Raw genomic sequence first — 27,163 nt, 5'->3', positions numbered from 1 at the left:
GGTTATTACAAAGGAACTTCCACTTACCCTGAGGTCCTACAGAAATAGCCACAGTTGAGGAGACAGAACAAGTTTAGGAGTACATTCCTTTTTCTAACATTCATGGCCGTCACAACTTCCATACAAATACAGAAGGATTTAAAGAATTATCCTGCCACCTTTGCCTCTTCCTTCCATCACAAATTTGGCAAGGATATAGCTCCTAAAGACTAGACTTTTTACTTCCAGAGGCAGCAGCAAGCAGAGTTGGCTGAGCTGGGCCAATACTCTTTATTGCTTCCCTCCCACCCATTATTCCCTGTCCCCCAGCATTCCTGCTAGGAAGCCTCCTCTGGTTCCAGGCCTGGAGGTTCCCTGCGGGCACTGGGCCGGTAAGCTCCCCGACCTCGAGGCAGGCGGGGATAAGAGGAGCCAGGCATCCGGCCTTTGGAACGTTCCCAGCGACCACATTCCCAGTTCCTGCGGTTTGGGGGCCCCTGCCAGTTGCCAGCCCCCTTCTCCTTGGTGGGGCCTTCAACCCTTTGACTCTGAGGCTCTGGCTTCAGGTCCATGGGCTCTTTGAATGGCCCTGTAGGAGGGGGCAGTTCTTGTGTACAACTGGAGCCTTTGGGGGCAGAGTTCCCACTTCCCCGAAGGTCTCTCTGCTCTGACTGTTGCCCAGGGGTCCGGCAGGCCCTGGAGGTGTCTCTTTCTGCCCTCTGGAGCTCATTCAGCCCTGGTTGGCTTGGCCCAGCCCCTGAGATCCTTTCTCTTGTATGCTGTGGGGCAACAGGCAGAGTGTCTGGTGGGGTGGGCAAAGCTGTGGCAGGGGCACCTGGTGGCTGAGATCCCTTGGAGGCATCCTGAGCCACCTCAGGCTCCACAGGGGAAGGCTAGAAAAAGGAGAAGTGCAGTAAGGATGGGGTCCTCCAGTGCAGCACCCCAACTTTGACATCCCCATGCCCTCTGTCACTCCAAACCATCTGTGATTCTGCAGCCCCGACAGGGGTGATGGGGTCAGGAAGACGTTTCCTCACCTGTTGGAGGCTGATGAAATAGCGGTTCCGTTCAGCTTCTGGATCTATGATCCCCCCGCGCTGCTGTTGCCTCTCGTAGAGCCGCTGCCTCTCCTCCCGCTGCCTCAAGCTCTCTGCATCGGGCTGGTATGGCTCCTGGAGGGAGTAAGAGGGAACTGACTGGTTGGCCCAGGGCTACTTGTGGCTGCCTGGCCCTGTCCTTCCCAGGCAGATAAGGCACCCTTCTGGAGAAGCCTTGAGGAGCTGGGTCATCCTCCCCACCCGCCCTGTGGCCCCCTTACCAGAGGATGTTGAGGTGGGGGAGCTGCCTGCAGCGTGGCGAGGTCGTAGACCAGGAGCTCTCTGCAGACTGGACACTGGACGCCGACACCCTGCCACACAAAACGGCAGGTGAAATTGTCTCCATAGAAAATCTCTTAAGACAGTGACCTTCCCCCTTCAAGTGAGGAATACTCAGTGTCCAATTGTCTGTATTAGACGCTGAACTCTTCTCCCACTGCATCCTCCTTTTATTTTTGCTACAAGAAGTAACTAAGAGAGAAAGGGGGAGGGGAGAAGCATGCTTGGGAAACAAGTGTCCCGATGTTAGGTCCTGGGGACAGGACAGGAAGAAGAGGTCTAATGGCTGCTCAGGGCTAGGGGTTAGTGGGGGTGAGGCCAATCCCAGGCAGCCGCTACCTGCTCCACCGGAGAGCCGGGGTGTTGCTGCTGCTCCTCCTTCTGGGCCAGGAGTTCTTGCTCCATGTGCTGGATGTAGCGGGCCAGGCAATGGCAATGGAAGTAGTGGTAACAGGGGGTCTTAGTGAAAGCTTCTTTCTCCTGGTCAGAAAGGGAACAGCTTGGGGTTGGGTTCTCCTTTTCAGGATCTCACAGGCCCTGAAATGTGTGGCTGAGGCCAGACTGGGCAAACCCACACACACCCCTCGTCCCCCTTGTCGCACTGACCTGGAAACCATAGAGACAGATGACACACTGGCCATGTGGAATATTGTTGTCTGTGAGGATCTCCTTTCCCTTCTAGAAAGAGAAGCGGGTGGGGGAGGGGAGAAAAGCCAGCTTGCTTGGGAGGGTGCAGGCAGCAGCCTTCCATCTAGGAAGCTCTGCTCTGGGCAGATTCCATTTCTGTGGTTAATATATTTGCCACCTCTAGGCAGTCACTGCTTGGGCCAAAGCCTTCGCCACCTGGAACCTCCAGGAATAGATCATTCTCAATGTTTTCCAGATGGCAAAGAATGCTACATATTTTATTTTTCAAAAAATTTCATTTAGGATGAAGTTTTCTGAAGTACATTCTTTACTTTATTATTTTTACTGAGGCAATTGGGGTTAAATGACTTGCCCAGAGTCACACAGCTAGGAAGTAATCAAGTGTCTGAGGCCGGATTTGAACTCGGGTCCTCCCGACTTCAGGGATGGTGCTCTATCTACTATACCAAGTAGCTACCCTACATCCTAGGCTTCTTAAATTATAAGACAAATAACTTTCTAGCTAGTTGTCATTATTAATTGCTGTCCTGAGGCATATTCTAATGAGGCCCTTAGACCCTGTTAACAAATAATTCCTAGACTACTGTAATTTTGGGTTTTCTTGATTTTTTCCCTTTGTATTGCCAGGCTTTCAAGTTGTCCCTTCTCCTTGCTGTCAGGGGTCTGCCTGTGATAGCCCATCCCTTTAATTTGTGTTTGTGGTAACCAAGCTTGTTTAAAGTGTTTCTTTAACAAGAACAAATTTGAACAAGGGCCTGAGGGACTCTCCCGTCTGCAGGTGTACAAGTTTTAGGGCATGAACCTTTGTGACATCTACTTTAAGGACACTTTGGCTTCTCAGCTCTAGAAAATTCTAGGTACAAGCTCATTGTGCTAGTGCCTTGCCTTTCTAAAGACCAATCCGTGTTTTCCACCCGCTTTAAAAAGTCTTCCCAGCTGATGATTTCTCTATTTGGCATCACTGCTGCCCTCACAGGTTAGTCTATTCCACTGCTGACTCTGGACTTCGGGGACTGTGTAAGAAGAAGTATGGTTAATCCCAAAGGCAGATAACCTGAAAGTCATATTTTGTCTCTGAAATGTTTCAGTGTTTGAACACAAAATGATAGTCTCTATTTATATTGGTGTTTTATGATTACAAAGCACTTTCACACATGTTAACTTTTTTGATTCTCCTAAAAATTCCTGAGGCAGATAGTACCAAGTATGGTTATTCCCATTTATGATGCACTTGATAATCTTGAATTTCATTTCAAAATGGAAAGGCACATTATAAGGTCTTGACTCAGGAAGAAATAGAAGCCTAATTTACTCATCCTCCCAAATACTCCTTACAGTCCATCCCTCTCTGACTGAAACAAGATTTGTCTTTTCCAGAGAATTTAAAATGACTGGGATGGGATTCTAAAGAACTTTTTGGTTTTCTACCCAGTAGCTAGAACTGATTAAAAAAAAAAAAAAACACAGGGCAATTATAAAGAGGTAAGGTCTTTAAGCAAGAGGTATATTTTTAACTTGCCCTTATGTTGCTAAGGTCTGTTATGAGGCAGTAGGTCTAAAGGAAAGGGAATTTCTCTCCTCTCATTGAAAGAGAAGAGCCTTGTAAACAGAATGCTAATGTAAATGTAAGGTGTTGCTTTTTTGGATGTTCTGTATACTTGTCCAGAAGGTAAGCTTTGAGTATAGGGACTGTCTTCTGATTCTTTTCTACCTCCTGTAGCACCAGTGTACACACTATCTGAAATTGAGTCTCAGACATAAAGATGATCCATATGTTCTTTTCTCTCACCACTGGGAAAAAACAGGAAATGAATGAAGCACTATGTTAGACAAAAAAAAGTATTCTCTCAGTCTTGTCAGCTTTCAAGATAATGGAGTAAACAAATGAAAAAGCTTGTAGAACCTCTCCCTTTGGAGCCTTTTAAAACAGGCCTTTCATCAATTTGGGTCAGTCTTTACCCAAAGGGAGGGAAAGGGTTGAACTGACTTTAGGAGAAATGAATGACTCTAGACCCATGACTAAACCTGCTTTGGCATAACAGGAAGGAAGTCTCCCTAGAGCCCAACTCACCTCAATGAGTTCATAGAGCACAGCAGTGCCCAGTCCGGCCTCAGCCACACAATTCAGTGCCTGTGAGATCCTGAAAAGGAGAACCCAACACCAATGTTAGGACAGTTCCTTTCCACTTCTTGCAAAAGAGATATCCTATGTTGGTAACAAAACATAAATTATGTTAAAATGTGCCCTACTTCTATCCTATGTTGGTCAATGCAACACTTACTTGTGAATCTGTTCATCTGAGAGCCCTCGGGGGTTACGGATAGAGATCTTAGGCACCTCATTGGGGTACTGGAAAAAAGAAACCAGACCAGTATGAAGTACCCTCTCTCCACACACCAGCATTCTTCCTTACTTTGTGGTCACCCAATAGGCACCTCACCTGTGCAGGGACCAGCAACACCAAGGTAAAGCAGACAAATTGTGAATCCTGGTCTTCGGCTGTAGCAGGATGTAGCGTGATGCAGATTTCCCATGGTGAAGACCTGTGGATAGTTATTGTGATGGTTCAAGGTGGGATCTTGAATGGGAACCGGGAGTGATGGGTGTGATAAGTTGAGAATTCCCTCCCTAGAGGAAGGAAAAGGGACTCCATCCTATGCTAACTTAAAGGTATCACCCTTCTTTCTCAGAGAACTCTTTCACTTCTCACAATCTCTCAGGACCAGATGATGGTCTCAATCAAGGTCATTCCCTTATTGCTTTTCGAAGCCCTTCTCAGTCCCAGTTGAGTACTCACCTCCCATTTCCTTGAACCACCTGTAATTCATCCAGGTAGATAGACTCCAACACCTCTACTTCAGAGGGTAGAACCCTGGGAAAAGAGATGGCTTTTGTACCATGTCCTTCCTTACTGACATTCCAGGAGGGAGGGTGCTTGTCCTAGAGGCTACCGAAGAGCAGAGTTTAAGGTTCTATGTCATTTCCAGTCTTCCTTTTCCACAAGTTTGGGATCATTTTTCAAGGCTATCACAGGCTTGGGGATTTGTACAACTATGCAGAAAAATTACATTTGCTGGTGTCTTTGTGTAAACTTCCTGAAAATGGAGAAACATCAAGAACCTCTCCTTTTCCCAAAGTGGGACCTGATCAGGACCCAAGCAAGAGGGTCCTAGAGGAGAGACCTTGCTCTTTTGAGAAGCACAGTAGTTCAAGCACATCTCTTAGATCCCAGTTCATTCCTTTTCCATACCTACTTCAAAACGGGAGGAAACAAGAGTGAGTAATAATAAAAACAGAATTTCACAGCATTAAGAGGTCTCAAAATCCACTCTCACAGGGGAAAAAGCAGAAAAATTGTGCCTTGCCCCCAGGTGCTAAGAGGCAAAGCCAGCATGAGGAGCTAGGCCTTCAGATGGCCAAACCCCTGGTCTTTTACAACAGTACCAAAACTAAGCCCCGACATTTACCACCTGGGAAACCCTGAGCGAGCCAACATTTTTTAATATGACAGGACTGGATGACCCGGCTTCTAGCTCTTAAGTCTGTGATTCTACTTCATCACCCTAACCCGAAGCATGAATAATGCCGGTCTGCAGCATCACAGTCACCAGTATAATTGCTAGTTACCCCACAAACCTCAGGCACTCAGGTCCTGACTTTTTCCTATGGCTGTTCGGAAATCGGAGTCCCAGGCTTTTCTGCATCCCCTCCCCCTCTCGCCAGCGTGAGTGGGGGAGGGGACCGCCGAGCGCCCCTCGGGCCCTCCCGGGGACGGGCCGGCCCCGGGGCTTCCCCAGGAAGACCCGCTTGCCGATAGCACCAAGGTCGCCGAAAATGTGTCTGGATCCGCCTACATCTCAACCCCTGCAAGAGTCCCGCGAGCCCGCCCCCGTGCTCGGCTCTGGGGGTGCTTGCATCCCCCAACGTCAATGCCTACCAGCACCAACACGGTGGAAGGAGGGGGGCGGGGACGGCGGGGACCCCCGGTCCTCTGCCCCGGCTGGGGGAGCCCCGAGCCCCGCCGCCGTAGGAGGGCGGAGGGGCGGAGGAGCGGGCGCTCGGCTGGGGTCGCGGGGGGCCTGGCCGGCTCCCGCGGGGCGCGGAGCCGACGGGAGGCGGACACCCGGCCGGGCAAGGCTGGGGGCGTGGGCCGGCCCGCCAGCCAGACCCCGCGGTGCCCCCCCCTTCGAGTTCCGTCCCCCCAACCCCCACCCCGGGCCTCCAGGATGGGGCCGTCGGCCCGTCCCGTCCCAGGCCGGGAGCGGCCGCCAGCCAGGTCCCGCGTCCCCGGCAGTTACCAGTCCTCCTCCCCGGCTGCCGCCGCGGCCGCCGCCATCTCCTCCTGCTGCCTGCGCCGGAACCGGAAGTGCCTTCCCGCAGACCTGTAGGTGGAGAGGCCGAGGGGCCGGCGGCCGGCCGCCGTTACTAGGCGACCGTAGACGCCGGGGTCCTCGCTGGGGCCTGAGGCGGCTGGGAGACGGTTCGGAGCTGCCCGCACAAGTGCCTCCATGGAGCGGGCCGTCAAGCCCTCCCTCCGCGTCGCCCCGGCCCGAGGGCCTCCGCCCGGCTCGGAGAGAGGGAGAGGGAGGGGAAAGGGCCCCTCGGGGAGGCCGCCCGCCCCGGCTGCGGACTAGCTCGGTCAGGCAACCTGGGGGGGCTGCTCGGGGGGGGGGGGGCGGGGGGCTCCCGCGGCCTGCGGAGCCCAAGCTCCAGGGCTGGGGGCGATTGAGGGACTGGCGAGGCACTGGGGCCCGGGGTGAGGGAGGGAGGGGACTAAGAGGTCAGAGCCGTCGGGGTAGGAGCGGGTCAAGGGTCACGGGGTGGAAGAGGCTGGGAGGCAGGGGATGCTCCGGGACTGGAGTCGGGAGTGATGCTCGGGAGGGCGGGGCTGGGAGGCCAGGGACCAGCCTGGGGTCAGGATCCGGCGTTAAGGGAAGCAATCCCGGCAGACGCCCCTCTTTCTGCGCTGCATTTGGGGTCGCCCCGACCCGCCGGGGCTCCTGGAAGTGCCGCCGGGCTTGATGAGCTCTTTGTCCCCCAGACTGGGAGACCCCCGGAGCCGCGAGGATGGAGAAGTACCATGTGCTAGAAATGATCGGCGAGGGCTCCTTCGGAAGAGTGTACAAGGGCCGTAAAAAGTACAGCGCCCAGGTACTCGGACTTAGGGAATGAGGGGTGCCGGACCCCGGAAGGAAGGAAGCGGAAAACGGGCGCTCCTGAGGGAAACCGCCGCCGACGGAGGCCTCCTGGGCCCTCGAGCGGAGAATTTACGTTTTTGAGCGTTAAGAGGGCTCAGAGACAAGCGAGGGAGAGATGCCGGCCCGGTCCTTTTCCTCCTCACACCTCTCTGTCCTTCCCTCCTTCCCCTCCCTCTGTTCTCCCAGTATCCTCTGCTCAGGCTGAACCGTGGCTGGGCAGGGGGGGGGGGGGGGGGGGGGGGGGGGGCGGGCGGCACTTATCCGGGAGAGGATGCTTTTGGAAGAGAGGATTATGGGAAACCTGTCCACAGCGCTAGGGATGGCGGAGAGGGGGGAGGCGGGGAGCTAGCGAGCGGGCGGAGAGAGAGGCTGTGTCCTGGGGAGCTGGGGCCCAGGGCGGAGAAGGCGCTGCGGGAAGCAAAAGCGGAGGGAGGCTGCTCCGGGGAAGGCGGCCCTGACCGCTCCCCTTGCCTCCCCTTGGGAAGGTGGTGGCTCTCAAGTTCATTCCTAAGTTGGGGCGCTCAGAAAAGGAGCTGAGGAACCTACAGCGGGAAATAGAAATCATGCGGGGTCTGAGGCACCCCAACATTGTGCAGATGCTTGACAGCTTCGAGACTGACAAAGAGGTGAGTGAGGGCCAGTCTTTTTCGCTTCCTCCAAGCCCTGCGGGAGGGGTCCCAGGGTCTAGCACAGAGGGGGGATTCTCCCGTTTCCAGAACCCTGCGCTTCTGTTCTCCCCGCAGGTGGTAGTAGTAACGGACTACGCTGAAGGGGAGCTCTTTCAAATCCTGGAAGATGACGGGAAGCTGCCCGAAGACCAGGTATCTGTGATTAGTTGGTTCCTTTGTCTTCTGCACGGCCTTGCCAAAGCTGGCCAGGACTAGTCCCCAGGGCAGTGTTGAAAGGAGTCGTAGTATCTTGTGTAGCCTTAGAGAGGGGCTGGTCTGAAGGAGCTGATGATGTCCTAGGAAGACTGAGAGGGAAGAGGGGGATTCCTGTCTGTCCCCATCATCTCTAAGCTGCCCGAGTCTCTTGCCTGAGAATGTTCTAATTCCCGGGCTTTTCAGTCATCCGGCTTACTGAATGTTGTCTTGGGAAGCCGTGGAGGCGGGGGTTTTAGCAGAGCTCGGCTCCTGGGGAGTGAAGGAGCAGAAAGGGGATGGACAAGAGAAGCTTGAGGAAGCTGGACACGAGGCAGAGGAGCTCGGCAGCCATTGGGAGCAGCGGTCGGGCGGCACTAGGAGTGGCCAGCCTCAGACGGCGTCTTCCCTTTCCCCCATCCTCTCTCCCTTCCTGGCTGGTTGATCCTCAGGTCCAGGCCATCGCGGCTCAGTTGGTATCGGCCCTTTATTATCTGCACTCCCATCGTATCCTGCATCGCGACATGAAGCCACAGAACATTCTTCTCGCCAAGGGCGGCGGCATCAAGCTCTGTGACTTTGGGTGGGAATCCCAGGCCCCTGTGGCTGCTCTGGGGGGAGGGAGACAAGGGCCTCCGCCAATGGCTTGGTTAGGTAGATAAAGGGTCTGAGTGGGGGACGATTCTTCTGGAGTCGTGGGAGCCAGCTTGGCGGAACAGTTTGGCTGAGTGGGAGTGAGAAGGGGTTTGGATGACGGTGAGAGACATGTTCTTGGCTTAGTTTGGAACGGGTTTGACTTTTCTTGCACAACTTCTCACCTTGGCCATTAATCCTCCTCCCCTCCCTTTCTCCACTCTCTCTCCCAGTTTTGCTCGTGCCATGAGTACAAATACGATGGTGTTGACGTCTATCAAAGGCACACCGTTGTACATGTCCCCAGAGCTGGTGGAGGAGCGCCCGTATGACCACACTGCTGACTTGTGGTCCGTGGGCTGCATCCTTTATGAACTGGCCGTGGGCACGCCACCCTTCTACACCACCAGCATCTTCCAGCTCGTCAGCCTCATCTTAAAGGACCCCGTGCGATGGCCGCCAACAATAAGCCAGTGCTTTAAGGTTTGGGAATATGGTTAGGGTAGAGTGGGGAGAAGGGGAGTGAAGACAGGGGCACAGAGGGTCTTTCCTGGATATCCCTTTTCCTTCTTTTTCCCAATTCCATTTTTTGGATTTGAGACAGAATGTGGGGAAAAAAATCATTTGGCATTGATGAGTTATTGAAGATGAACATGATTTGCAGGTACTATTCTGAGGCTGAGGTACTATTCTGATCTCCTGAGGCTGTAGAATCAAGGCTCCTCTTTTATGTGCTAGAAAGTCTTTAACTTCTGAAAACAGAAACAAGGCTCATTGAGATTGGATGGCAGGGATGTGACCAAGAGCAGCTCAGCTTCTGGAGAAATATTCACTTTAGCATTTATTGAGCCATCACTTTGTGCAGCACTCTTGGGGATACAGAGACAGAAGTAAAACTGTCCCTGTGCTCAGGGAATGTAGAATGGGGCTGAAAGCATGTATACCCAAAACAAATCTAAATCAGACTTGAAATAAACTTGGAGGAGATGACACGAGCAGCTGGTAGAGGCAAAGGGAGGATAGCCAAAAATAAAAATGCTCATTTCAAAGGTAGCCTGTCCCCTGAAAAGAAACTAGGACTTTGAAGGGAAGCACCTTCCAAGCATGGGAAGAGGATAGTGTTCCTCGGTTGGGGAGAGGGATGCTGAAGGCAAAAGAGAGGAGCGATGGAGTGTTTTCCCCACAGAGTTTCCTGCAGGGACTGCTCACCAAGGATCCTCGTCAGCGGCTGGCCTGGCCTGAGCTCCTCTACCATCCATTCATTGCTGGCCGAGTCACCGGTGAGCTCTGTTCCATCTCCAGGATCTCATTCCCTGCATTCCATCACTCAGTGATCCCAGATTTTCAGAGTGGGACAAGAACCCTTTATTTTTGTACCAACCTTTATTCCCTTGTCTTCCTCAAACCTTTGTAGGCTAGGACTTTGGCCATCATTTTGCTCTTTGTAAGTTCTAGCATGGCATTCTCTCCAACTTTCCCCCACAGTGACCTCTGAATCAGTGACTTCTGATCTGGGAACCCCATTCACCAGCCGACTACCCCCAGAGCTTCAGGTTCTTAAGGAAGAACAGGCACACTGGCTGGCCCCCAAGTCGGGTCAGTCCCGAATTTTGCGCCAGGCCCGGAAGCGTATGACTGAGGAGGCTAGGCAGAAGGTATTTGGGGCAGAGGTGAAGTCCAGGTCTTTCGTGTTGGAGAGGGTCAGAGTGGGCTAGTGATGGAAATTGGAGAAGAATTTCGAGAGTTTGAATGAGGTGTAGGACAAGATCTAGGATATCCTGTAGTGACCAAGCCTCTGTAACCTAATTCCCTCCCATAGAAACATCTAAACCCTGGACTCCCCTTTGAACAAGTAGACAAAGCAGGCAAGGCGGTTCCTATGACAGCCCTCCTCTCCAGACTGAGAACTACTTCTCATGATCTCAACCTCTCATCTGGAGCCTCTTCCCCAGAGGACAAGAATGAGTGGGCAGACTGGGTGGCAAGTGAGCCTCCCCTTCCTACCCGGTAAGGGGGCATTGTTGGCCCTGCCCTGGGGGAGTAGAGGAAGCTCTGGATGGGCACCAGCTCTTAGCACTAATTTTGTAAAGAGGGTTTTTGTGGCTCAGGATTCCCAATGAAAAGGGAAAAAATTCTCTCCATCAGAAGATTAACTAGTTTTCCCTTTCATATTGTGGGAGGTAGGAGTGCAGCACCCCTACAATCTGAAAAAAAATCTGTGTAAAATTTTTTGATCCTTTGTACCAGAGAAGAAGTCTGATATTTTTTTTTTCCCTCTCTTATGGGATGTTTACAGTACCTTATTGCAAAATTTGTATTATCTTTTTCTGTATCATCTACTGGCTTTCATCTGTATGTATGTAAGGCTCATCTTCCCATTTAGGGCTTTTGGGGAGGGAATGGTTCTTGCACTCTGAGCCTCCCAGTACTGGAACTCAATTTCTTCAGCATCTTCCTGGACAGGGAGCCCCAAGTCACCCAGGAATACGATCAGCAATTCCCAGAACTAAAGCGAGAAGCTGAGGAGAACATGAATGCCGTGAACTTGGAGACCGAGGTGAGATGCTGATGACTGACTTCTTGCCTGGGAAGGTCTCCAGCTGATGTTCCCTCAGGCTCCAAGCCATACTTTCCCTTCCTTTTCTTTTCTCTGGGCCAGGAGCCAGACAGTGATAATGAGTGGCAGCACCTGCTGGAGCCCACAGCACCTTCAAATTTCCAGCTGAAAGCCCCCCTCACCCTGCTCTGCAACCCTGACTTCTGCCAGCGTGTCCAGAACCAGCTCCATGGTGCTGGTGGGCAGGTAGAGGAGAGGCCAGGGAGGGACAGCCAAGCATCCTAGAGAAACTGGAAGAGATGGATCGGAGAACGGGATGGAGGGAAGCAGTGAGAGGATGGGAGATGCGATCTTCAGGGGTCCCCTTGGGGAACTGGGCTCATATGGTTTATTCTGTCCATGTTCCATGCCCATGATTCAGAGGTCAGAGAGAAATGAGGAGATCCTTGGTCTTTGCTTATTTCTCCTTTAGGGATATTCTGGGTCCCTCCTTCTTTTATCACAGATAATACTTTTTAATTACTTGTTCTCCCCTGACATCTCCTAGGTCCTCGAGGGCATCCTGGATGGGGCTTCCCGATTGCTCCCTGCCCTCCGTGTTGTAAAAAGCCTCCTGATCTCCTGCAGTGACTCAAGTCTGCTGTATGCCTTCTGCCGGGAAGCTGGGCTGCCCGGCCTCCTGCTGAACCTTCTCAGACACAGCCAGAGCAGCATCAGCATCCAGCAGGTGAATACCTGCTCACAGAGAAGCCCACTGCCCCCGACCCCCTTCTGGCCACCGCCCTTGCTGTGTCCCCCTTCTTTTTGCTCTCTTCTACTCTGTCTTTAGCCAAATATTGGATGGGATGGAAAAAAGGACAGAGGACCTGGGTTTGCATCAATGCTCTGGTACTATCTTCGTGATCTTAGATAAGTCATTCGCTGTTTGGACCTCTGTTTCCTCTGTAAAATGGGAGTGCTAGAGAAGTACTGAGGTCCTGTAGAGCTTTCTGTCCACAACGCCGTGAACCTGTTCTTTTCTTCCTTTCTCCTACGTTTGTCTGTCTGTCTGTTTCTTCCTGATCTCTGTCTCCACTTTAATCCTTCTCTTCCCTGGCAGCAGCCCTGGTGTGGAACTTTCTTGAGGGACCTGGTGGCTACAATCCAGGCCTACTTTGCCAGCAACTTCAACCTAGAGAAAAGCCAGACGGGGGACAGGTAGGTTGAAAGTATGGGGATGAGGGAGTGGGAGATGTAGCTTCCCCTGTCCTCTGACCATCCTTCAGCCTGGTTCCCTGCCCTGTACACCCATAGAACTACAGGGAAGAGTATGGGGAAAGAAACACAGCAGCTAGAACAGTGAGTGACATCCTCTGAGATTCTAGCTGGAAATCCTAAGAGGCCAGAGACATAGAGATAGTCTTGACTTATGTCCATACCTTTGCAATACCAAAGAGATTACGGCACCAAGAGATTCCCCGAACTAGAAAACTAAATGGAGCAATGCACAGAGCTTGGAGTCAAGAAGATCTGAGTTCAAATTCAGCCTCAGATCCTTCCAAGTTGTATGATTATGGGCAAGCCACTTCATCTCTGATTGCCTCAATTTCCTCATCTATAATATGAGGATAATAATAGAATCTCCCTTTCAGGGCAGTTGTGAGGATCCAGTGAGATAATACTTGCAACCCTTAAAGCCTTAGATGAATTCTGGCTGTTAGTTCGTTGGGGGCAGGGGAGCACATTACTGTGTCCTCAGGAGAGTGATCCTAGAGTTCCCTCCAGAACTACCTGTAGCATTTGAGGGGATGTCTTTTCTAGTTCCTTGTTAGGAAATCCTCTGAAACCAAGCTTTGCAATAACTTGAGAGAAATGGCTAGGGTGTACAGGGGAGAGTCAGAGCCTTCAGCGAGTGGATGGAAGCTGCTCTTAGCTAACAGAGGCTTATTCCTTTTAGCCTCCAGGTATTTCAGGAGGCAGCCAACCTTTTCCTGAACCTTTTGGGAAAGCTGCTGGCCCAGCCTGATGATGCTGAGCAGACCTTGCGCAGGGATGGTCTTATGGTAATTTGGCCCCATTCCCTAGATTAGTATTTTTCCTGCTGTCCTGCCCAGTCCTTCTCCTTAAGGTTTTTCTCAACTCTTGTTTCTCTCTAGCTACATTGGCTCCAACCCCAAATCCTCATTCTAGCAGAAGATACTTCAAAAAGTTGTTTAGTGATTTTCTTTCCTCTAGCTAGTTCTAAATGATCCTAACTGAGAAGCTAGCCCTTTTTTCCTTAAAGATCACAAAGAAAGAGGTGCCAAGGCTTCCTTGTCATCTCTCGTGCTTCAAAGTCAAGTTCTTTGCGTATACCTAAAACCTTACATTCTCTTGCTGTAAATGGAAATTTTTCAAAGTCTTAAGATCTTGAACCCAAATCAAGTGAGAGCCTTGATAGTCTGTTCTCCATGGCTTTTCTTTTATTGGAAGAGCATGAATTATTAAAATGGAGTAAATCACAAGTCATATAAAGAACCATAATAAAGTCTGTTATAAGAAAACAAACTATTGGAGCTTTTCAATATTTATTTAGTTTTTCTATTGTAAACTTTTCTTTACCCTGACAAACACGGCTTTTTTTGTCTCCAGGATAGGTGCTGAAGGCCTCAAACTCAGTGCTGCCTGTTTATGGGTAGCATGGGGTGTCTGCAGGGTGACTTCTGTGCCAGGCTCCCAGTCATTGGTACCTATTGTCTCCCAGGCAGGCGGGACCACAGACCACTGTTTGTGATCGGAGTCATTGACCAGTTGCTTTAAGCAGGACTCCTCTCAAACTACACTAACTCTCCTTTCCCCCAGTGCTTCACTGACTTGTGTAAGACGATGGATGGCAGCAGCCTCAGCATCTCCAAGTCCTTCTATTCCAGCCTTTTGACCACTCACAGGCCTGTGCTGGATGGCCTCCTTCATGGGATGGCCCTCCCACAACTCCCTCTTCACACACCACCAGGTAGGTAGTCATTCACCTTTCCCATCCAGCTTCCCACTTCTCCCAGGTTTCTCAGTTCCTCTGTCTCTGAAGGGTGAATGGGCTAACCCCTCTGTATTCTTTCTTCTTTGACTTCTGAAGGTGCCCCACAAGTTAGCCAGCCACTGAGGGAACAGGATGAGGATCTGCCCAGAGCCTTTGCAACTGCACTTGCTGCCATCTGCACTCTCCCAGTGGGGCTGCCTGGTTGCTGGGATTCCAAAGAACAGGTAGGTGCTTTGATGGTCGCCTTCCCTCCTTATTGGAGAGCCCTGATCCAACTTGCCAGGAATTCTGACACCAGTCTCCCCCGTCTAACTTGGCATTGGTCCTCTGGCCTTCTTAACACTGCTACACTGCTCACTGAATGCCTTTATTATGGAGCCATTTGTGGGATGTGAAACAGTGATTCCTTAGGATTTCCCCTAGCCCAGTTATCTCTGAATGACTGAGAGGGGAGATTTGAGATGGCCACAGATCAGTGATAAATCTCCTGTCCTGTAAAACATGAAAGTAATCCCACATGCTGTCATAGAGTTCCCAACTGATTTGTTTCCCTAAGGCTTCAGAACACATGTTCTATGTTGGGTTTTCCCTCTCCCTCGTGGGGAAGAACTGAATTGTGGTCTTTGGGCTTTCTATTTCTGGAGTAGTATGGTGCCAGGAGAGGGCAACAGGGTGGGTTAGTAGGGGACTAAAAGCAGATGTGAATCCAAGGGAGCATACATATATTTATAAAGTATGTTAATGTGATCTTCAGGTTTCCAGGTATTTGGCAGATCAGCTGACAGAAGAGGGCAGTCAGCTTCGGCCATACCTTTTCTCCAGCCTGCAGCATCCCTCTCTTTCCCTGCATCTGCTCAAGGTATTGGCTATCTTTTCTACAATTGAAAATTGTCTAGTCCTACTATAATACTACCTGAGACCCATATGAAAAACAGATCCTTGAGGGGATTCTATTTTAAAATGTTTCCCAAACAGATATCCCCACTGCATTTTAGACAAAATTGTTCTCTTTTTCCCAATCCTTTCTCCATCCTCCCAGTGTATTTTAGAATATAAACATCTACTATGAGCTATGGGGCCAGTGCCAGGAGCACAAGGATGGAACAGGGTGGCTGGTCCTTTAGCTTGAGCATCCTGTCATTTGAATGATAAACTGCTCTGCATATCTCCCCAGGTTCTATATGCTTGCTGTCACGTCAGTGAAAATCTCTGCAGGCGTTTAGACCAAGAGCCTGTGGCCTTAGAGTCACTACTTTTGCTAGTGCAGGGTAAGGTAGGTAGCACCAAGTGGGAAGGCACCAAAGTTCTGGAATCTCCTTGGGAGTCCAGACATCTTAATGCAGGAGCTTATCCTGAGTTCCTGCTTTCTTTGACAGGTAGATGTAATGGATCCAGAAGAGGCTGCCGAAGCTACTCTTCATCTTCTTTCCCTCCTGGTCCTCCGGCTTCAGGTCTTACCTCCTGGGTAAGTTATAGAGTGTGGAATGTAACCACAGAGTCCCTCTCGCCCAACTGCCATAGTGAGCAGTACAACCATGGAGTCTTCCTGCTCAGCTCTGCCCTAGTACAGAGCGCGGCTATGGAGATCTTTTTGCCTTGCTCTGCCATAGTGAAGAGTGTCATCATGGAGACCCTGCTGCCCAGCTCTGCCATAGTAAGGAATGTAACCATGGAGACCCTTCTGCCATAATGGGGAGTATCACCATGGAGACCGTGTTCTGCCATAGTGAGGAGTATCACCATGGAGACCCTTCTGCCATAGTGGGGAGTATCACCATGGAGACTCTCCTGCCCAGCTCTGCCATAGTATAAAGTATGACATGGAGACCCTGCTGCCCAGCTCTGCCATACTGAGGAGTATCACCATGGAGACCCTGTTGCCCAGCTCTGCCATAGTGAGGAGTATCACCATGGAAATTTTACTACCCAGCTCTGCCATAGTGAGGAGTATGACCATGGAGAAGCTCCTGCCCAACTCTGCCATAGTGAGGAGTATCACCATGGAAATTTTACTGCCCAGTACTCCCACTGTATAGAGTAGAAGCATGGAAACTCTCATGCCCAAGGGTTTATGGAGTTTATAAGGCGGAGTCTTCATCCGCCAACAATGAGAAGGGCATGGAATAGAGGGTGCCAGTGCTTGTGTTCCATAATATGAGTGGAGTGGGTCAACTTTTATCTTAGAAGTTAGTGGTCTCAAATTTATAAGGAATTGGGCTAATTTTATAAAAATATGAATCATTCTCCACTTGACAAATGGTATGAACAAGCAATTTTCAAAAAAAATTAAAGCTATCTATAATCATATGAAAAAATACTCTAAATCACTAATAGAGAATTGCAAATTGAAACCACTCTTAGATATCACTTTGCAGCTATCTGATTAGCTAACATGATAGAAAAGGAAATTGATAGGTACTAGAGGGGATGTGGAAAAATAGGGAAACCAGTATACCATTGATGGAGTTGTGAGTAGTTTAACCATTCTAGAGAATTATGCCCAAAAGGTGATAAAACTATACACTCTTTGATTCAGCACTATCACTACTAGGTCTTTATCCCAAAGATATTAAAGAAAAAGGAAAAGGACCTATAAGTACAACAATATTTAGAGCAGTTCTTTTTTTATGGTAGCAAAGAATTGAAAATTGATTGCTCATCTATTGGGAAATAGTTGAACCAGTTGCATATGATTGTAATGGAATACAATCATACTATAAGAAAAGATGAACAGATGGTTTCAGAAAAACATGGGAAGTAACATGAACAGATGAAAGTAAAACGAGCAGAACCAGGAAAACATTGTACATAGTGCAGTGATTAATTGTGGATGACAGCTCTTTTGGTACAATGAACCCAGTACAGGGAATCCAGACAGTTCCAAAGGACCCATGATGAAAAATCCTATTCACTTCCAGAGAGATAACTGATTGAAGCATACTTTTTTCACTTTGTTTCTTGCTTTTTATTATTTTTTTTTTAACATTAATATAGAAATATATTTTGTACCTCTTTACATGTATAATGGTTATCATATTGTCTTCTCAATGGATTAGGAGGGTCTAGAAGAGGGGAAATAATTTGGAACTCAAAATAAAAAAAATACTAAAAAAAAGTAGTAAAAAGTACAAATGGGAAATTTTATCAGAGCAAAGAAAAGTCTTGGTTCCTTCTTTATGTAATCCACAATAATCCTATTGACTCCCTTTATCTTTTTCCAGGGTTAAGAAGATCGGGAATGAGCTTGCTGTTCTTTTTGTCCATTCACCTGTTGTTTCTCTTGTTGTAAGTCTAATCTAGTTTCTTTCCAAACTCCTCATGAAGCTGTAGGACAGGTAGAACAACTGTCCCAATTTTAGCTGTTTCTCAAGAAAATGCTGCTATTCTACATCAAGATATAGTCCTCCTTTCTCATCCAATCCCATAGCCATTCAGAATCTGGATAGCTAGCATTTACCTATTTATCTAAAGTGTCTGGTACATGGTAGATACTTAATAGATATTTATTAGCTACAGCATTCAGAGATCTGCAAAACACTTTACATATATTTCATTGGCTCCTCATAACACCCCTGTGAAGTCGATGTCGTTATCCCCCTTGGACAGAAAACTGGGACAGTCAGAGGCTCTGCCTGAGGCCAAATTTGAGCTCCTCTTCTGGGATCCAGCTGCAGCGTAGGGCATTGAACCTCCTTGTTTCCTGCTCCTTTCCCCACCTTGCTCTCCTTTTCAGAGTGCAGCGGCTGGCCTGCTGTCCCAGCTCAGCCAGCAGGGTGTGGCCTTCAATCTCCAGCCCAAGGAGTGGACTGCTGCGGCTGCACACGCTCTGTCTGCTCCTGCAGAGGTAAGGTGCTCTCGGAGGGAGATGCAACTTTCTCCCATTGTCCGGAAGGAAGAGGCTGACCTGAAGGAACAGAGTGAGACTGTTCTAGGTCCCTGTTACTGTTGAAAAAGTCTTCCTGCTGTTGGATCTTCATCACTCCCACTGTCCGTTCCCTCCCCTTCTGTTCCTCATGAAGATGGAGAAGGATCACTATCACATACTCAAGGCTATTTTCTCCTCTAGGCCGCACAATCTCGGTGCCTTTTCCCTTTCCTTTTATTTAAGGCCCCAGATTTTCTCACATCATTCACTGTGCAATCAGTGTTAATACTTAACTGCATTTAGCTGCTTCATTTCTCCTCTTAGTCAAAAAAAATCAAGGGTTTTGGCCTTCTTATGGTAACTGCTTTCCATCAATTAAATTTCAGTAGAAAATAGTGAAAACAGAAGTCAATATCTTTGCTATTTCTCACTTAAGTTTGGGTGTGTCAGTAGTTCCTGAAATAGATTAGATTAAAAGTATTGTGATTTTTGTGGAAGATATTTCCAAAATAAGAAGAATCATATTTCTTCTCATTTACTTCTGATTTTGATCCTTGCTTTGAGTAGCTAAGTGATATGGTATAAATAAGGACCTTGTCAAGAGGTACATAAATTGGGGTTAGCACCAAGTCAGCCAAGCTAGAGGCTACTACACATCCTTTCTGTTAAGAATTGATAAATTTGGTCAAGAATATTAAGGGAAGTAATGAAAACAAAATGCAAAGGAAGGTGGATTAGCTGTACCATATCTAAAGTGGCAATCTTCAAAACTGCTAGGTACTGGCTAAGAAATAGAGGGGTGAATCAGTGGAATAGATTAGGTACACAAAACCCAGTAGTCAGTGACTATAGTAATCTGTTATTTGATAAATCTAAAGACTCCAGCTTCTGGGATAGGAACTCACTATTTGACAAAAAGTTCTGGGAAAATTGGAAAATAGCACAGCAGAAACTAGGCATTGACCAACATCTTATACCCTATACCAAGATGGGTTCAAAATGGGAACATGATTTAAACAGTGATACCATAAGCAAATTAGAAGAGCAAAAAACAGTTTACCTCTCAAATCTTTGGAGAAGGGAGGAATTTATGACCAAACAAGAAATAGAAAACATTATGAAATGCAAAATGGGTAATTTTGATTACATTAAATGAAAAAGTTTTTACACAAAGACAATACAATCAAGATTAGAAGGAAAGCAGACAGCTGGAAACAATCTTTACAGCAAGTGTTTCTGATAGAGGTCTAATTATTAAAATATAGAGAGAATTGAGTCAAATTTATAAGAAACAAATCATTCCCTAATTGATAAATGAATGGTCAAAGGATATGAGCAGGCAATTTTCAGATGGAGAAATTAAAGTTATATATAATCATATAAAAATTCTTTAAATCATTATTGATTAGAGAAATGCAAATTAAAACAACTCTGAGGTATCACCTCATTCATACCTATATTGGCTAATATGACAGAAAAGGAAAATGATAAAAATTGGAGAGGATGTGGGAAAATTGGAACACTAATGCATTGTTGATGAAATTGTGAACTGATCCAACCATTCTGGAGAGCAATTTGGAACTATGCCCAAAGGGCTAAAAAAGTACTCTTTGATGTAACAAAACCAACTACAAGTTCTGTATTCCAAAGAGATCATTTTAAAAAGGGGGGGGGGGGGAAGGAGGGGGAAGAGGGAGGGTCGGAGAAATGACTCACGAGTACAAAATTTTATAGCAGCTCTTTTTTGTAGTGGCAAAGAATTAAAAATTGAGGGGAAGTCTATTAATTGGGAATGGCTGAACAAACTGTAGTATATGAATGTAATTGAATGATCTATAAGAAATGATGAGCAGGCCAATTTCAGAAAAAACTTGAAAGATTTGCATGAACCAATGTGTGAAGTGAGCAAAACTAGGAGAACATTGTACACAGTAACAATACCTTTGTGTGAGGATCCATTTTGATATACTTAGGTCTTCTCAGGAACATAATTATCTAAGACAATTCCAAAAGACTCATGATGGAAAATGTTCTCACATCCAAAGAAAGAACTGTGGCATCTGAATGCAAATCAAAGCATACTTATTTAACTCTGTGTGTGTGTGTGTGTGTGTGTGTGTGTGGTTTTCCCCTTTTATTCTGATTCTTCTTTCACAACATGGCTAATGTGGAAGTATGTGTAATATGATGGTACACGTATAACCTGTATCAAATTGCTTGCCATCTTGGGGAATAGGAGAGGAGGGAAAAAAAAATTTGGAACTCAACATTTTAAAATAAGTGAATGTTGAAAAGTATCTTTTTTAAATTAAAGCTTTTTTATTTGTATTTTCAAAATATATGCAAGGATAATTTTCAACATTCACCCTTGCAAAACCTTGTGTTCCAATTTTTTTCCTTCTCTTCCCCCAACCACCTCCCCTAGATGGCAAATAATCCAATATATGTTAAACATGTGCAATTCCTCTGTACATGTTTCCATAAATATCATTCTGCACAATAAAAATCAGATCAAAAAGGAAAAAACGAGGAAAAAAAAAAACAAAATGCGAGCAAACAACAAAAAGAATGAAAATACTATGTTGTGACCCATACTCAGTTACCACGGTATTCTCTCTGGGTGCAGATGGCTTTCTTCATCACAAGACCATTGGAACTGGCCCGAATTATCTCAGTGTTGAAGAGAGCCACATCCATCAAAACTGATCATCATATAGTCTTTTTGTTGCCGTATATAATGATCTCCTAGTTCAGCTCATTTCACTTAGCATCAGTACATGTAAGTGCCTCCAGGCTTTTCCGAAATCATCTTGCTGATTGTTTCTTATAGAACAATAACATTCCATTACATTCATAAGCCATAACTTATTCAGCCATTCTCCAACTGATGGGCATCTACTCAGTTTCCAATTCCTTGCTACTACAAAAGGACTGCCACAAATATTTTTGCACATGTGGCTCCTTCTTTATGATTTCTCTAGAATACAAGCCCAATAGAAATACTGCTGGATCAAAGGGTATGCACAGTTTGGTAGCCCATTGGACATAGTTCCAAATTGCTCTCCTGAATGGCTGAATCAGTTCACAATTCCACCAACAATGTACTAAGTCTCCCAGTTTTCCCACATCCCCTCCAATAGTTATCATTTTTTCCTATCATCTTAGCCAATCTGAGAAATGTATAGTGGTACCTCAGAATTGTTTTAATTTGCATGAAAAGTATCTTTACATGTATTGGAAAAAACAATATTATTATATGGAAAATTAAAATTAAAAAGTTCTTAAAAAGAAGACTCAGTAAGCTTTTTGAGTAACATACTTTTTAGATATTTGTTGGGAAATATCTATTGTGTTAAGTTGAAATCAGTTTTTTTCAAAGGAAAGTATTTATTACATATAGCATGAGGTTTCCTCTGGAACTAAGTCTGGAATAATTATTACACTCTAGATTTTCTGGCTGCTCATCTGTCTTAACAGATACAACCCTCTGCTATTCTGGGTGTGATTGGACAAGCCTCTAAAATGTGTAGTTTCTGTCCATACCTGACCTTCTTCCCTTCTTTCTTGCAGTTACGTCGTACTCCACCTGGTGGTTCTGGATTCTATGATGGGCTGTTGTTTCTTTTGTTGCAGCTAATCACCCAGGTATCTGCACAACCCAGGACAGACAAGAAATAGGGACAAGGGAACTAGGTTATTCTGCTGTGAAGGACACGAGGGATTTCAGTTTTACTTCTCTTTTTAAATTTGCTGTGCTTGCTTGCAACTAGTTGCTCCCTTTCTTCCATCATCTTAGAGATCTGAAGTACTAAGTCAGCTACATCCACTGTGAACCTAGAGGGCTAATAGGGAAAGTGATTTCTCCCCCGGGCAAGGTCACAGGTGTCAGGGATTGTAGGAATGAATGTGGGGAGGCTAGAAACTGGTCAATGTTGATATCATGAAGAAGAGAGGTTTGTTTTTAAGATGCCCTTTCTCTATACATTGGGGGCAGGGAAGAATAGCTTGGAATCCTGGCAGCTGAAGCCCAGTCCCCACCTGGATGCTTTCTCTCTCAGGGTGGGGCTGAGATAGTGCAGGATGTAGCCAACTCAGAACTGTGGACCATTTTGTGGCACCGATTCTTCATGACTCTGAGGCTGTCCGAGGAGGTACCCTCCTCAGAGGACAAGAGGAACCTACCCAGCCAAACCATCCCAGAGCCTGAATGGACTCTCATCTCTCCCCGAGGTAGAATTCCCAGTTTTTATGTCTTATTTATTAACTTCCCCAAGATCAATGGGGTGTGGGCCCTCTCAAGTTTCCAGCCTTTGACATCTGCATAGCCCTGGCCCTTAGTTCTTGACCAGTCCCATCCTTTGTATCATCCCCATTCTAGGCCCAGGTTGGTTCTCTTCCTATGAGATTTAGGGTCGAATCACTTAATGTTCCCAAGTTTCCTTGTCTGTAAATTGAAGGGATGGGATTAGATGGCCTCTGAGATCCCTTCCAGCACTGGATCCAACAACTTATGATGGATCCAATTTGCAGCTTGTAATATCTTGGTAGGCAAAGGCTATTCCTGTTGCTGATGCCCACCATAGGCATTTCATGGGAAGGGGAGGCTGGCAGAACTTGAGAGCTGCTGTAGGATTATCTTCCTAGTTATTCAGGGAAGAGAGGCAGTGTGGTTTAAGTGGAAAGAGCTCTGTCACATGTACAAAATGATCAGGGCCTTGGACTAAGTGATCCTCCGATCTCTTCCAGCACTAGTGCTTGATTCTGTGAGTCTGTAAATAGCCCTAGGCCACAGGACTCATTGGGCTCCTCTTTTTCCTAATGGTCTGTTTTCCCACACTCTCACCCTTGTGTTCACAGGTATAACCGCTCTGCTCAACCTTGCCCTGGCAGTCTTTACCCAGGAGCCCCACCTGTGTCTCCCCCACCTGATTCAGCATGGCAGCATCCTCATGTCCACTCTGAAGCACCTGTTGTCTCCCAGCTTCCTGCAACAGCTCGGGCAGGCGTAAGTCTGGGCCTTAGCTGATGGGAGGCCAAGAATGAGTCTGTTAAAGGAGAGGAACGAGATACCTGGGAAATGAGGGGGGTGAGGGATTGGGGGACTGGGAGATTGAATCCGAGCCTTAGGGAGAGGGGACGCAGTCTGCCGCAAGGAGCCAGCCAGTGGTCTGGCATTTGAGTGGGTGAGAGAGATCAAGAACATCAGCCTCATCTGCACTCCCCAGACCCCATGGGTCCGAGCTGCTTCCAGCAGTGGTACTTCCTGTCTGCCAGCTTCTCTGCTTTCCTTTTGCCATGGATGTGGATGTTGACATTCTTCTAAGTATCCTGACTGACCTTAGGGATTCAGAAGTGCCAGCCAATCTGCTGCAGGTACGTAGGTGCTGCTGCAGCCTTGGAAGAGCGGGCAGGGGACAGATATCCAGTAGAAGATTGGTTTTGGAAGGTTGGGTTGTGTGTAGAGGCAGGCAATGGATTAGTTTCCACAAAATGTATTTCCTCACCACCATGGGACAGGATTTGATTACTTCTGCTTTCTAGCCTGTAAGTCTTTCCTCTTCTCCAAATATGTCTCTTTCCTGGTCCAAAACCACCCCACAGAAATCATTTTCAGTCATTTCAGCTGGTTCTAGTAATGGCAATCACTTCAGCAACCTCCCCTCAATATACCCAGCAACTGCTAGTTATCTTCATAATTGTTTCTATGATTTCTGTTGTAATCCCACCCTTCAAGGACAAAGATAGTGTCTCACTAGGCCTGGCAAAGGGAAGGGAGGTCAAGGAGGAGTTGGTATCGGTGCTTGGGCTTGGATGAAGACCACAATGGGAGTTAGTCCCTATTAATGCCATAAGCAAAAGCCCAAAGGGAGCATTTCCCCATTTTGGGATCCTTGGCCAGTAGTTTCCTTGATATCTTTTTAGTTTTTTTAAATTATAGTAATAGCTTTTTATTTTTCAAAATACATGTAAGGATAGTTTTCAACATTCACTCTTGAAAAACCTTGTGTTCCAAACTTTTTTTCCCTCCCTCTTCCTCTCCCCCTCCCCTAGTCAGCAAGTAATCCATTATAGGTTAAACATGTGCATTTCTTCTAAACATATTTCCACATTTATCATGTTCACAAGAAAAATCAGATCAAAAGGGGGAAAATGAGAAAGAAAAACAAATAACAACAATAACAACAAAAGATGAAAGTACTGCATTGTGCTCCACATTCAGTCCTTGCAGCCCTCTCTCTGTATGTGAATGGCTCTTTCCAACCCAAGTCTATTATAATTGCCTTGAATCATCTCATTGTTGAAAAGAGCCCCATCCATCAGAATTGATCATCGCATAATATTGTTGTTGCTGTGTACAATGTGGTGTTGGTTCTACTCAAGTCGCTTGGCATCTTTGAAATTTTTGTAAATTATATTTGATATCTTGTTTTTATATCCCCCAATTTCCTCCCAGTATTCCTTTCCCTTTCCCAGAGAAATATTCCATATAGTAAGAAATGTTTTAAAGAAAAATTTTAAAACAAAAAAATTGGCAGCAAAAATCAACCAATACATTGAAAAAACATGAAAACATATGTAATATTTTATCCCTGTAGGGCAAGATAACCTATCCCATCTCTTTTTGGGGACACCTCTCTTTGATTAGGAATTCCTGGGGGAGATGTGTGGGAAGCCTATCCATTTACATTCCTTGTTTGAGAAATGGAGGCAGTGATACTCTGTGCTTCCTCTTCTCTCTGGCTCTCTCCTAGGATTTGATTCCTCTTATCCTGAGAAACTCCTCTCTGGGGAGTCCAAGGATAGCCTTCTCTTCTTCTCATGTGCTCACCTTGATTCCCCCAGGTCTGTTGCCGCTACCTCCTGCTCCCACAGGCTGAGCTGCCTGTCAGCCTTCTCACCCGCCTGGCCCTTACAGATTCCACCACCCTCAATCAGTTTGTAGCTGCTGTGGCTGCCTCACCGAACACCATCACCTTCCTGTCAGCCGCCTTGCTGGGTGACCAGCCCCTTCTGACCTCTGACATCCTGTCCCTCTTAGCCCATGCAGCCCGAGTCTGGCCTCCCACCCACTTGTTTTTCCTACAGGACCTCTTAGCTGGGCCTGATGAATCCTACTGGCCTCTGCGCTGCCTCCTGGGCCACCCAGAGAATCCAGTGCGTGCTCGAGCCTATGGGCTCTTGGGTCACTTGTTACATCACAGCACTGCCCTTCGGGGGGCCCTCCAGAGCCAGGCAGGACTGCTAAGCTTGCTTTTGGCTGGGCTGAGGGACAAGGACCCTGCTGTTCGCCGCAGTGCCAGCTTTGCTGTTGGGAATGCAGCCTACCAGGCTGGGCCCCTGGCAGCAGCTCTAGCGCCTGCAGTGCCTAGGGTAACCCAATTGCTAGGTGATCCTCAGACGGGCACCCGTCGTAATGCAGCTTCTGCTTTGGGCAACCTGGGCCCTGAAGGGTTAGGAGAGGAACTACTTCGGTGCCAGGTGCCCCATCGGCTCCTAGAAACGGCATGTGGGGATCCCCAACCCACAGTGAGAGAAGCTGCCCTCATTGCTCTGCGGAGCCTCCGGCAAGAGCCCTGCATCCATCAGGTACATCCTCAGAGACCTCACAACTGAGCTCCCCTGTTGGCCATATTACCTCCCAAACAGCCACTGGGGAAGAGATGTCTCAGGGTGGAAACCTAGCTTGTATTTGGCTATTAAAAATCAAAAATAAAGCTCTGGAGCTGGGCGGAGCGTCCAGGGATTGAGAAGGAAATGGGCCATCTCAGTCTTCTGTGCCACTCCCTAAGGGAGTGAGAGTCCTGCAAGTGAGAACCATTAGGCCGAGAAACCACCACTTTTGGGAAGAAAGCTCTTGTCTCCTGTAGTGCCTCAGTGGCTCTGTTGTACAAGGCACACAGGGAGTAGTATCCTTGTCCCTCCAGGCCTCTCGGGGGCGAAATCTAGAGTTGCTCCCCCATGGCCTCTTACAAGCAGATCCTGCTCTGTAAGGACCCATTCCATATCTCCATTGAAGGGAGAGGGAACACCAGAGTTGGCCAAGATTTGCCAGCCGTGCTACAGGATCATTTGAGATCATCAGGCTGCCTTGACTTATTTCTCATTTTTATCTGCAATGGGGAGGGAGGAGTGTAGGGGCCTAGCCCATTGTCCCCCTCTCCTGACATTTCAGAGTTAGCAATAAAATCACCAAGAGGAAGTGCCCGCTCTGAAGGTCGACCCAGCCAGTGCTTCCTGGGGGGGTCAGTCAGGAGCACCTGACAGCTTGAATGTTCCACTCTCTTCCAGGTGTTGGTGTCCTTGGATGCCAGTGAGAAATTAGCTTCCCTCTCATCGTCCGGCCCACTCCCTCCTGGGAGCCCCCGGCCTTCTTCTGCCAGGCACTGCAAGAAACTCATCCACCTTTTGAGACCAGCTCACAGCACGTGAGCCTGAAATCTTGGGTCCCAAGCCACCAGTCTCTTCAGACACCCTGGAGGGCTTTCCCCAACTACATCAGCCTCTTCCTTTCACACAAACCACTAATTTACCAAGAGGCCAGAAGAGGGAGATAGGGGCCTTTCATGATCACAGATCAGAAATGATCCTGATTAGAAGTCTTATTTTCCTTCAGCCACAGAGAGATTTCTGCCTTCTCAGGCCAAAATCAGACTTCTTGGGCCCTATCCTCTAGCTCTCTTGGTTCCATGGGACCCTTGTTTTTTTTCCATATCTTGGGATATATTCTCCTCAGTAAAATACCTTTAGTCCTAGGAACTAATTTTATGGACTCAAGAGAACCAACCTTATTGGAGCTCCAGACTCGTCTCTCTTTTGGAGGGTCTTCATTGTTGCCCCAAAAGGGTTCTACTTTGGTGTGCCAGACCCCACATCCTGAGCTGGGAGCAACATCTTTGCTCAGTTCTGAAGTGTGTTTATAAATCCCTGTGTGTGTCTCCCTGTTGCTGGGGGCCACCCTGATACCTAGTCCCCGTTTTGTACTCATGTTTCCATCTATGGGTGAGGGTAGTTATATCAATTTTTTGTAAAGTCTTTTAATAAAAAAAAAAA

General features: G+C 47.6%; 2 protein-coding genes and 1 long non-coding RNA gene across 8 annotated transcripts; 1 reads left to right on the top strand and 2 right to left on the bottom strand.

Moving 5' to 3' along the window:
- Nucleotides 1–68: 68 nt before the first annotated feature.
- Nucleotides 69–6,566, bottom strand: RNF25 (ring finger protein 25). Of its 3 annotated transcripts, none has more exons than XM_031958049.1 (10): nucleotides 6,303–6,566; nucleotides 4,802–4,876; nucleotides 4,445–4,547; nucleotides 4,286–4,353; nucleotides 4,075–4,144; nucleotides 1,962–2,033; nucleotides 1,695–1,835; nucleotides 1,298–1,387; nucleotides 1,017–1,151; nucleotides 69–872 (listed from the first exon to the last, which is right to left on the bottom strand). In XM_031958049.1, exons 1-10 carry the CDS (start codon nucleotides 6,512–6,514, stop codon nucleotides 318–320), a joined length of 1,521 nt encoding a protein of 506 aa, XP_031813909.1. In that variant the 5' UTR covers nucleotides 6,515–6,566; the 3' UTR covers nucleotides 69–317. The 3 variants fall into 3 exon arrangements, with proteins under 3 accessions (XP_031813909.1, XP_031813910.1, XP_031813911.1); XM_031958050.1 differs by lacking the exon at nucleotides 6,303–6,566 and adding an exon at nucleotides 5,641–5,935; XM_031958051.1 differs by lacking the exon at nucleotides 6,303–6,566 and adding an exon at nucleotides 5,073–5,634.
- On the top strand, nucleotides 6,499–27,163 carry STK36 (serine/threonine kinase 36). 4 transcript variants are annotated; one of them, XM_031958045.1, is made up of 27 exons: nucleotides 6,499–6,642; nucleotides 7,046–7,155; nucleotides 7,688–7,828; nucleotides 7,946–8,023; nucleotides 8,515–8,645; nucleotides 8,929–9,178; nucleotides 9,882–9,975; nucleotides 10,181–10,350; nucleotides 10,515–10,702; nucleotides 11,159–11,252; nucleotides 11,355–11,498; nucleotides 11,800–11,979; nucleotides 12,352–12,449; nucleotides 13,189–13,294; nucleotides 14,073–14,223; nucleotides 14,344–14,471; nucleotides 15,002–15,106; nucleotides 15,422–15,520; nucleotides 15,624–15,712; nucleotides 17,469–17,532; nucleotides 17,981–18,091; nucleotides 21,683–21,757; nucleotides 22,171–22,342; nucleotides 22,970–23,117; nucleotides 23,338–23,485; nucleotides 24,956–25,699; nucleotides 26,402–27,163. In XM_031958045.1, exons 2-27 carry the CDS (start codon nucleotides 7,072–7,074, stop codon nucleotides 26,540–26,542), a joined length of 3,933 nt encoding a protein of 1,310 aa, XP_031813905.1. In that variant the 5' UTR covers nucleotides 6,499–6,642; nucleotides 7,046–7,071; the 3' UTR covers nucleotides 26,543–27,163. The 4 variants fall into 4 exon arrangements, with proteins under 4 accessions (XP_031813905.1, XP_031813904.1, XP_031813902.1 ...); XM_031958044.1 differs by having other exon boundaries at nucleotides 11,144–11,252; nucleotides 12,355–12,449; XM_031958042.1 differs by having other exon boundaries at nucleotides 11,144–11,252.
- Nucleotides 17,477–21,734, bottom strand: LOC111720047. Its single transcript, XR_004232790.1, has 2 exons — nucleotides 21,656–21,734; nucleotides 17,477–18,151 (listed from the first exon to the last, which is right to left on the bottom strand). It is a non-coding gene; the product is annotated as an uncharacterized LOC111720047 (long non-coding RNA).

Source organism: Sarcophilus harrisii, chromosome 3 (genome assembly GCF_902635505.1).
Source record: "Sarcophilus harrisii chromosome 3, mSarHar1.11, whole genome shotgun sequence".
Taxonomy (NCBI): domain Eukaryota; kingdom Metazoa; phylum Chordata; class Mammalia; order Dasyuromorphia; family Dasyuridae; genus Sarcophilus; species Sarcophilus harrisii.
Note: the sequence above shows the minus strand (reverse complement) of the source record. Positions and strands in the feature narration are given on the sequence as shown.